Below are 11,037 nucleotides of genomic sequence, written 5' to 3'. Positions count from 1 at the left end.
TAATGAATACAGATGCTAAAATACTAAACAAAATACTAGCAAATCGAATACAACAACATATTAAAAAAATAATACATCATGATCAAGTGGGATTCATCCCAGAATCTCAAGGATGGTTCAACATACGTAAAACGGTTAATGTAATACACCATATCAACAAAACAAAGAACAAAAACCACATGATCTTATCAATAGACGCAGAAAAGGCTTTCGATAAAATACAACACAATTTTATGTTTAAGACTCTCAACAAAATGGGTATAGAAGGAAAATATCTCAACATGATAAAGGCCATATATGATAAACCATCAGCTAACATCATATTAAATGGCACTAAACTGAAGGCTTTCCCCCTTAAATCAGGAACAAGACAGGGTTGTCCACTCTCTCCACTCTTATTTAATGTGGTACTAGAGGTTCTAGCCAGAGCAATCAGACAAGACAAAGAAATAAAAGGCATCCATATCGGAAAAGAAGAAGTAAAGGTATCACTTTTTGCAGATGATATGATCCTATACATCGAAAACCCCAAAGAATCCACAAAAAGACTACTAGAAACAATAAGCCAATACAGTAAGGTCGCAGGATACAAAATTAACATACAGAAGTCAATAGCCTTTCTATATGCCAACAATGAAACAACTGAGAAGGAACTCAAAAGAATAATCCCCTTCACGATTGCAACAAAAAAAATAAAATACTTAGGAATAAACATAACAAAGAATGTAAAGGACTTATATAATGAAAACTATAAACCATTGTTAAGGGAAATCGAAAAAGATATAATGAGATGGAAGAATATACCTTGTTCTTGGCTAGGAAGAATAAATATAATCAAGATGGCTATATTACCCAAAGCAATATACAAATTTAATGCAATTCCCATCAAACTTCCAATGACATTTTTTAAAGAAATAGAGCAAAAAATCATCAGATTTATATGGAACTATAAAAAACCCCGAATAGCCAAAGCAATCCTAAAGAAAAAGAATGAAGCTGGGGGCATTTCAATACCTGACTTCAAACTCTATTATAGGGCCACGACAATCAAAACAGCATGGTATTGGCAGAAAAATAGACACTCAGACCAATGGAACAGAATAGAAAGTCCAGAAATAAAACCACATATATATAGTCAAATAATTTTTGATAAAGGGGCCAACAACACACAATGGAGAAAAGAAAGCCTCTTCAATAAATGGTGCTGGGAAAACTGGAAAGCCACATGCAAAAGAATGAAACTGGACTACAGTCTCTCCCCCTGTACAAAAATTAACTCAAAATGGATCAAAGATCTAAACATAAGACCTGAAACAATTAAGTACATAGAAGAAGACATAGGTACTCAACTCAGGGACCTGGGTTTTAAAGAGCATTTTATGAATTTGACTCCAATGGCAAGAGAAGTGAAGGCAAAAATTAATGAATGGGACTACATCAGACTAAGAAGTTTTTGCTCAGCAAGAGAAACTGATAACAAAATAAACAGAAAGCCAACTAAATGGGAAATGATTTTTTCAAACGACAGCTCAGATAAGGGCCTAATATCCAAAATATACAAAGAACTCATAAAACTCAACAACAAACAAACAAACAATCCAATAAAAAAATGGGAAGAGGATATGAATAGACACTTCTCCCAGGAAGAAATACAAATGGCCAACAGATATATGAAAAGATGCTCATCTTCTTTAGCTATTAGAGAAATGCAAATCAAAACGGCAATGAGATACCACCTCACACCTGTTCGATTAGCTGTTATTAGCAAGTCAGGTAACAGCAAATGTTGGAGAGGCTGTGGAGAAAAAGGAACCCTCATACACTGTTGGTGGGAATGTAAAGTAGTACAACCATTATGGAAGAAAGTATGGTGGTTCCTCAAAAAACTGAAAATAGAACTACCTTATGACCCAGCAATCCCTCTACTGGGTATATATCCCAAAAACTCAGAAACATTGATACGTAAAGACACATGCAGCCCCATGTTTATTGCAGCATTGTTCACAGTGGCCAGGACATGGAAACAACCAAAAAGCCCATCAATAGACGACTGGATAAAGAAGATGTGGCACATATACACTATGGAATACTACTCAGCCATAAGAAATGATGACATCGGAACATTTACAGCAAAATGGTGGGATCTTGATAACATGATACGAAGCGAAATAAGTAAATCAGAAAAAAACAGGAACTGTATTATTCCATACGTAGGTGAGACATAATAGTGAAACTAAGAGACATTTATAAGAGTGTGGTCGTTACGGGGGGGAGGGGGGAATGGGAGAGGGATAGGGGGTGGGGAGGGGCACAAAGAAAACAAGATAGAAGGTGACAGAGGACAATCTGACTTTGGGTGGTGGGTATGCAACATAATTGAACGACAAGATAACCTGGACTTGTTATCTTTGAATATATGTATCCTGATTTATTGATGTCACCCCATTAAAAAAATAAAATTATATATAAAAAAAAAAAAAAAAAAAAAAGGCTTGACAAAGAACACTAAGGCTAACTGTTCAATCTGGTCTGACAGGTGGCTGGCGTAGAAAATTATCTGTACTTTTACCACATACTCCATGATACTGTAGCTTTTAAAGTGAACAGTCTGTTAAAATAACAAGTAGGTAAACATTCCCTCTCTCTCTCTCTCTCTCTCTCCAGTTCAGCATGAGTCCTCAGATTATTTAGTAAAGTTTTGGAATAAAGGCCAAGCAACTGCCTTTGTGGTGGGCTGCTAACGCAGAGGGAAGCACTTCCGTGACAGAAAGGTTAAGACGCAGAGGATAAATCTGGTGTGTGGAACCTTGACCACGTGGACTCTGAGGTTCCAGACATGGCCTAACAGAAATGGAGCCAAGCATTTCTCCAGACTGTAAATTCCACTGTGAAAAAGACAGCCCAAGGATAGCACACTCACTTTATAGAAGTTATAAAATTACAAAACCGGGTAAAGTTTCTCCATGTCTCCAGGCATTTGTCTCGAATGGATTTTCAAGCTTTAACATGATACTCTTGGTCTCACCTTAGGATAGGAATTCTTACTTATGAGAACAAAATCCGCTTATTAGCCACACACACAGCCCTGAAATGAAAGCCTCTGAAAGCTGGGTCAAGTCAAGGACAAGGTACAAACAACTCATCTGTACATACGGCAATTGCGCTTCTGTTCATTCTTGCATTGCATAGGACCCCCAAGTGCGCACGCTTCCACCAGAATTCCTCAGGAAGAGGTCTCCCCCGAGGAACTGGTGTGCTCTGACTTACAGTTAGAGGAATGGAAACCTGTCCCTTCTAGTCGAACTTCTGGGAAGTCCATGAATCCAAGTTTATACCTGATAGCAGCAACGTCCTTCCATTTTCAAAGATCTCGATTTTCTCCTGTTTCTATTTTATTACTATTATTTTATATGTCTTTTCTTGGTATGCTGCTTCAAATTCTTTTAGAAAAAGTGCCAGGTATAAATGTAATATATTTCAAATACAGACCAAAAAACAAACAAAAAAAAAAACCCAAGCAAATATTGCAATAACTTTTAGGATATAAAAGGCTCTTTGTTCTTTGAGTACACCTTCATTAAAAAGTGTTATTTCAGGCTCTGGCCTGTTGGTTTAGTGGTAGAGCATCGGCCTGGCATGCAGGAGTCCCAGGTTCAATTCCTGGCCAGGGCACACAGGAGAAGCGCCCATCTGCTTCTCCACCCTTCCCCCTCTCCTTTCTCTCTTTCTCTTCCCCTCCGGCAGCCGAGGCTCCATTGGAACAAAGTTGGCCCAGGTGCTGAGGGTGGCTCCATGGCCTCCGCCTCAGGTGCTAGAATGGCTTTGGTTGCACTGGAGCAATGCCTCAGATGGGCAGAGCATCGTCCCCTGATGGGCATGCTGGTGGATCCTGGTTGGGTGCATGAGGGAGTCTGTCTGCCTCCACGCTTCTCACTTCAGAAAAATACAAAAAAAAATGTTATTTCAGAATTATCTTGCTATATACTTAGATTTGACAATAGCAGTTCTGTGCTCATTAAGAAGTCCCAAATCCCTTGATTTTACCGAGAACACACATATTCCCTGGATATATTTTTAGTTATTGTCATTAGTTTCCATTAGAGCCCAAGATTGAGATGAGAAGTTGTGTGTGTGTGGCTCTGTGACCCTAGGTAAATCATTAACAACTCATTACCTTAGTTTCCTCCACAACAGGAGGGCAATTACTAGTTCCTCTGGCACAAAACTTATTATGATTAGGTAAAGGCAGACTTTCTCTTAGAAGTAAAAGTGCGGTATGAATGCAAGCTATCATATACTTTAGAGGCCTAAGCGATTCTTTCTTAAGAGCCTAAGGACTTCTTTTTCACCTGCGGCAAAAGTTTCTTTCCAAATTCAATTTCTTTGGGAACAACATGATAGAGGCAGGGAAGACACATACACACTCAGAGATGCAGGAACCAAGTAAAGAAAGAAAGCATTTCTATACATAAAACATTATTTATACCTGTTTTCATTTTTTACATTAAGATGTAAACATCCCCTTAACCAAAATAGCTGGTGAAAAACAAAACAAAACAAAAAAGTAAATTTAGCCTTTAAAGATAGCTGGTGAGTTTTCAAGTGTCCTTGCTAAATGAGTCCAAACAGCAAACACTATAACTCAAGAATTCAATGATAAGGAGTACCATGTGAACCAAACCGAGCTATAAAACATACATAACAAAATCAACAATTAACTTGAATGTTCCAACTTTCTGGCTAACGATTTAAAACTATCCTTGTTTTAACCTTTAGTTTAGATAAACCTTTCTAAATTAAACCACTTCACTTTCCTGGCTGTCAGTATAAAATGCAAAACACAAATCAATTTTATTTTAATGATTGAGGATCATGTAGTACCTTGGGCTCTCTCTCAGAATATATATATAGTTTCTGTGAAGTTTTGTTAGAGGCAGAAAATTGGAGTGATTTGGAGTTTCTTGTTTTAAATTCATCCCTGATATCATCAGCTTATTGTCTCCCCTTGCCTCATTCTCCTAACAAGAGAGTGTAGCACAACGGTTCTAGTTCAGCAGGTGCAGACTTACTACACACCTGTAATAGTTCAGCCAACAAGCCAGTCAACACCTTTACCCCTCTGAACTAGTTCTTCTACTGAATAAATATGCCAATAACGAATTAATGTAGTTGGTCCTCTGTTCTTCTAGATATCAAATTTTAGTACCTTATAAATTCCTTGTTTGAAATCTTTTCTTTAAAAAACAAAAGAAAATCACTCATGAGAATAACTTCCAAACAGGTAAATTGTAGCTTTTGCTAATGGAAAACAAACTGCTTACTGTATTAATTCATAACTCCTTTAGTAAATTTTACAGTGTTATCAAAAAGCAAGTTCTCTGAGATAATAGGCATTTAACTCCAGTCATAAAATAATAAGTTGTTGGGAAAAGAGCCACCTTCAGATCTCAGTCCAGTTCAGTGTTCCCACGGCGCAGGACCCTGACCATGGGGCACACAAATAATTTTAGGTGGAGGCTCTCACCAGCTGGCTCAGTGGTAGAGCATCAGCCTGGTGCGTAGAAGTCCCGAGTTCGATTCCTGGCCAGGGCACACAGGAGAAGCGCCCATCTGCTTCTCCACCCCTCCCCCTCTCCTTCCTCTCTGTCTCTCTCTTCCCCTCCCACAGCAGAGGCTCCATTGGAGCAAAGATGGCCCGGGCGCTGAGGATGGCTCCTTGGCCTCTGCCCCAGGTGCTAGAGTGGCTCTGGATGCAACAGAGCGACGCCCCAAATGGGGCAGAACATCGTCCCCTGGTGAGCATGCCGGGTCGGGCGCATGCGGGAGTCTGTCTGACTGCCTCCCCGTTTCCAGCTTCGGAAAAATGAAAAAAAAAAAAAAAAAAAAAAAGAATGCCATACTATTGTTCAAAGCAGGTGCATTATTTTACAACCCCACCAACACCGTATGAGGGTTGCATCGGAGCAAAGGCCCAGATGGGCCAAGCATCACCCCCTGGTGGGCGTGCCAGGTGGATCCTGGTCGAGTGCATGCAGGAGTCTGTCTCTCTGCCTCCCTGCTTCTCAATTCAGAAAAATTACAAAAAAAATAATAATAATAATTTTAGGTGGTACACAACACTAATAACACTGAGTCACAGTGAGAATGTCATTCTCTTTATAATTTCTTTTAACCTCCTGCTAGTTCCACAGAGACAGCCCCATTGAGTGCTGGGGACATCACTCTCACCGCCACAAAGGGCAAGCAGGCCTCTCGGATGCAGAGCCTTAGATGTTAGCGTCTAGCTAGAGTTTAGTTAATATTTTTTGTCCGAATTTTATTTTGTAGGTACCTTTTATTTATAGGAAACTGACCGTGGTTTTCCACTTGGAGTAGCAATAGGTATCTTTTTAAATTCTTTTAAAACAATAAATAAGTATTAAGTAAATAATAGTATCATACTCAAGTGATTGAAGTTTGGGAAACAATGGCTATAGTCTTAAAAAATCATGTTTTTAAAAAGTGATTTCAAAAAAAAACTACTAATTTAGTCTAGGAAGTAAACATGTTACTTCATTTTCAATACCTGTGATGTTCCAGAGGTGAGTCTCACTTTCCCAAAGTCATTCCCATAGTTAAAATTTATGCAAAAGTATAAAAGAAAAAGAACCAATTCCATACCATCCTGGACTTCATAAACTCATAGTACCATCAATGTGCAAATAATCTTACACTTAGCAAGTCATTTGTTTGAAACATAAACTTTCCAATTTACTGCGGCATCTTTTTATTTGGTCTACACTAATGCCTCACAAAGGCAAACCCGGGCTGTAGAGCTCCAGCCTGGTCCTCAAAAGCTCAATATAAACTCTGACTGAACTCTCCAGCAAGGGTTCGGGACTGCTGGCCAGTGTTCCCATGGCATCTGTTCCGGTTCTGCAGAGAGGTCTCCTCTTCCTCTTCTGAATAACAATCCCACACCCATCGTTCTTCTGAGAGGAGTCTGCCTGGCAGGTATTGCATGCTCACGGGCATGCCATGCCGACTTAAAAAAACAAAACGGCTGGAGAGAAAGAAAGCCGAGTTTCCCGTTTGTGGTGAAGTTTCTTCATCACAGTGGCAGTTAAGATGTGCTCTCCTCCTTTTCCCCCCACAGCCAAGGCAAGACGTCTGAAGGATGGGGTCAGACATCATAATCAGGAGCCTTCCCCTGGGCTTGCCGTAGCCAGATCTGCAGGGTAACAAACGCTCCCACAGTCACATGAAAGAAAAGCTGCCAGAGGTTGCGAAGTTCATAGAGATACATGTTGCATAGACAGATTAATCCAAAAGTCAAAAAAGATTTGACATTCCGCCAGCCAGTGTAGTAGACAAGTAAATAACACTGTTCAAAATATAAAATGAAAGATGATTAGGGTTACAAGAAAACAAACAGAAGCTGCGACTATAAAACTGTAATAGGCCACAGAGTAAAATATGAGAGTGGAACAAGGGGATTTTTCATCTATAGATAAAATAATGTAATATCAAGGCATTTGGCTATGAAAGGAAAAAAGATTTTTTTCATTTAAAAATAAAAGCATTTTGTATCATATTTTATTTATTTTTTAAAAAAACTTTATTGATTTTAGAGAGAGGAAGGGAGAGAGCAGGAGAGACAGGAACATCTATTTCTGTATGTGCCCTGATTGGGGACTGAACTGGTACCCTCTGCACTTCCAGACCACGCTCTAACCAACTGAGCTATTGGCCAGGGCTGTATCATATATATATTTAGCAAGAGAGAGAGAGAGACAGACAGACAGACAGGAAGGGAGAAAATGAAAAACATTAACTCATAGTTGCGGCACCTTAGTTGTTCACTGATTGCTTCTCATATGTGCTTTGACTGGGGGATTCCAGCTGAGCCAGTGACCCCTTTCTCAAGCCAGTGACCTTGGGCTCAAGACAGCAACCATGAGGTCATGTCTATGATCCCACGCTCAAGCTGGCAACCTAGCGCTCAAGCTGGTGAGCCAGCGCTCAAGTCAGCAACCTCGGGGTTTTGAACCTGGGTCCTCAGCATCCCAGGCTGATGCTCTATACACTGTGCCACCGCCTGGTCAGGCCAGGGCTGTATCATATTTTAAATGGAGAAATAATTAAGTTATTTCCTCGCAAACAAATTCCTCAAGGTTGGACAAACTCCTCAAGGTGAGAGGCAACTAAGAAGTATTCTCAGGACAGTTGGGGGATCCATTTTTCATTTTCACCCCAGAAAAGTACAAAAAGCTTAAATAAGCCATTTAGCAAAATAGACTTATATAACTGAATCTGAATATTACTGAAATCAACAAATATTTACTGATCCCCCATTCAGTGCAAGGTATTAAGCTAGGAAGACAGGAGCAATCATTTGAGGGAGAAATTATTCAAAGGGTATTTACTGAGGGCCTGCTATAAGTCAGGCACTGTTCTTTAGCTCTAAGTAAACAAGCAAAGTCCTTGCTTACAATGGAGCTTACATTCTAAAAGAAAGATTATAATCATTTTATATATAGTATCAAAACTTATATCTTGAAAATATAAAAAATAAAATAAAATAAAAGGGAACAGAGAATGCAATGAGCACCATTTTAGAAGTACTCCCCCTCCCTACCCCAAATCCTGGGATTCATCTTCTGCTTTGCTTTTTCCTCCATACTATAAACATCCTTTAAAATATGCTTATTTTGTCATCTGTATTCTTCCAATAGAATCTAAGCTTCATAAAAGGAGAGATTTCCACTGTCTTGTTCACTCTTTTATCTCTAGGGCCCAGAACAGTGCCTTGCACATAAGTGCTCATTAAAAATTTGTTGAATGAATAAACTGTTTTCTAGAAGATAACAGGCCCCAGCCGACAGCTCAGCTGGTTGGAGCATTGTCCGAAGCACACCGGTTGCTGGTTCGTTCCTCCGTCAGAGCACATACAGGGACAGATCAATGTTCTGTCTCTCTCTCTTTCCCTTCCTCTCTCACTAAAATCAATCAACAAATTCTTTTTTTTTTAAAATAGAAGGTATCTCAAATTCATAACCTGGTAAATATATGGATTACATGTGATCACAAAGTCCTAAGAAAGAAGCAGGGGTCTCTGCATGAAATTGTACCCAGGCTTCAGTACAGGAAGGCTATTAGGCTGTTTGTGACAATGCAGAAAGGATGTGGAAGTGTTCAATTGTGTTCAATGTGTTTAGTTGCTATAGAAATCAGGACTCCTTACTTAAAAAGAAGATGGCTATTCAAGTAAAATAAATTGGAAGTACTTATTTACCTAAGTGATTTGCATTGTATAAAAGTTCAAAAAAATAAATTTTCTTTTGAAATAATTTTAGACTTAGAGAAAGTTACAAAAATAGTAGTTCTTATATACCTTTCACTCTGCCCTCCCTAATGTTGCTTATATAACTAGAGTATAATCATCAAACTAGGATATGAATATTGATATACAGTAATACTATTAACTAATCTATAGACTTTATTCAAATTTTGTCAGTTGTCCCACTAAAGCCCTTTTTCTGGTCTAGAATCCAATCCAGGATTCCACAGTGCATTTAGTTGTCATGTCTCCTCAAAGAACTCCTTAAGTCTTTGCTTTTCATGACCCTGATACTCTTAAACAGTTTTGATCAGTTGTGTTGTAGAATGCCCCTTAATTTCAGTCTGTCTGATATTTTTTCAAGATGGAAGTGATATGCAATTTTGGCAAGAACACCACCATGGTGATATGCAATGTTTCTTACTATTGGTGATGTTAACTCTGGCCTTTTGTTAAGGTGATGTCTGACAGGTTTCTCTATTGAAAAGTTATTATTTTCTCTTTATAATTAGTATATGGTGACTAATTCGGAGAAATAAAGACATTTTGGGGGTGAAAAAAGACTGAGAGAATTTGTTGCCTACAGATGTACCCTAAAAGAATGGCAAAAGGAAGTTCTCTAAACAGAAGGAAACAGTAAAAGAAGAAACCTGAGAATACTGGGAAAGCAAAAAAAAAAAGCCAATGCAATAGGTTCTCCTCCTCTTGAGTTTTCTAAATTATGTTTGATGGTTGAAGTAAAAATTGTAACACTGTCTGGTGTGATTCTATATAAATATATGCAGAGGAAATATTTAAGACCATTATAAAGGAGGGCAAAGGGACTTAAAGGAGGTACATACGGTTTCTGTGCTTCATTTGTAAAATGACAACACCAGGAAACTGTGATAACTATGTACAATGCAAGTGGAATAAATAGAGTATTGTATTTAAAATCAGAAGACTCAGAGTTAAGTCCTGACTCCACCACTTACTGGCTGTATATCGCTGGATAATACAGAAACTGCCTTAGATTTCTCATTTTCTTTTTTTTTTGTATTTTTCTGAAGCTAGAAACGGAGAGAGACAGTCAGACAGACTCCCGCATGCGCCCAACCGGGATCCACCCGGCACGCCCAGCAGGGGCGATGCTCTGCCCACCAGGGGGCGATGCTCTGCCCCTTCGGGGCATCGCTCTGCCGTGACCAGAGCCACTCTAGCGCCTGGGGCAGAGGCCAAGGAGCCATCCCCAGTGCCCGGGCCATCTTTGCTCCAATGGAGCCTTGGCTGCGGGAGGGGAAGAGAGAGACAGAGAGGAAGGGGGGGTGGAGAAGCAAATGGGTGCCTCTCCTGTGTGCCCTGGCCAGGAATCGAACTCGGGTCCCCCGCACACCAGGCCGACGCTCTACCACTGAGCCAACTGGCCAGGGCTCATTTTCTTTTTTAAGATTCCCTTTTTTCTTGCCCTGGCCGGTTGGCTCAGCGGTAGAGCGTCGGCCTAGCGTGCGGAGGACCCGGGTTTGATTCCCGGCCAGGGCACACAGGAGAAGCGCTCATTTGCTTCTCCACCCCTCCGCCGCGCTTTCCTCTCTGTCTCTCTCTTCCCCTCCCGCAGCCAAGGCTCCATTGGAGCAAAGATGGCCCGGGCGCTGGGGATGGCTCTGTGGCCTCTGCCCCAGGCGCTAGAGTGGCTCTGGTCGCAACATGGCGACACCCAGGATGGGCAGAGCATCGCCCCC

At 40.2% G+C, this 11,037-nt stretch overlaps 1 protein-coding gene across 2 annotated transcripts in view; it reads right to left on the bottom strand.

The window, feature by feature from the left end:
- Positions 1-3,550: 3,550 nt before the first annotated feature.
- Positions 3,551-11,037, bottom strand: part of SEC22A (SEC22 homolog A, vesicle trafficking protein) — a 65,268-nt gene continuing 57,781 nt past the window's right edge. Inside the window, exons 7-8 of one of the 2 annotated variants that reach the window (XR_010746844.1) lie at positions 6,566-7,363; positions 3,551-3,933 (exon numbers count right to left, since the gene is read on the bottom strand). Coding sequence is in view for 1 of the 2 variants with exons in the window: in XM_066347943.1 (XP_066204040.1) it covers positions 7,163-7,363 (201 nt within the window). In the remaining variant the exon portion in view is untranslated. Of the gene's footprint in view, positions 3,934-3,980; positions 7,364-11,037 lie in introns of those variants that run through there. The other variant, XM_066347943.1, reaches the window with a different exon arrangement.

This window comes from Saccopteryx leptura, chromosome 8, assembly GCF_036850995.1.
Source record: "Saccopteryx leptura isolate mSacLep1 chromosome 8, mSacLep1_pri_phased_curated, whole genome shotgun sequence".
Lineage (NCBI taxonomy): Eukaryota > Metazoa > Chordata > Mammalia > Chiroptera > Emballonuridae > Saccopteryx > Saccopteryx leptura.
The sequence above is the reverse complement of the archived record's forward strand: the minus strand, read 5'-3'. Positions and strand labels throughout refer to the sequence as shown.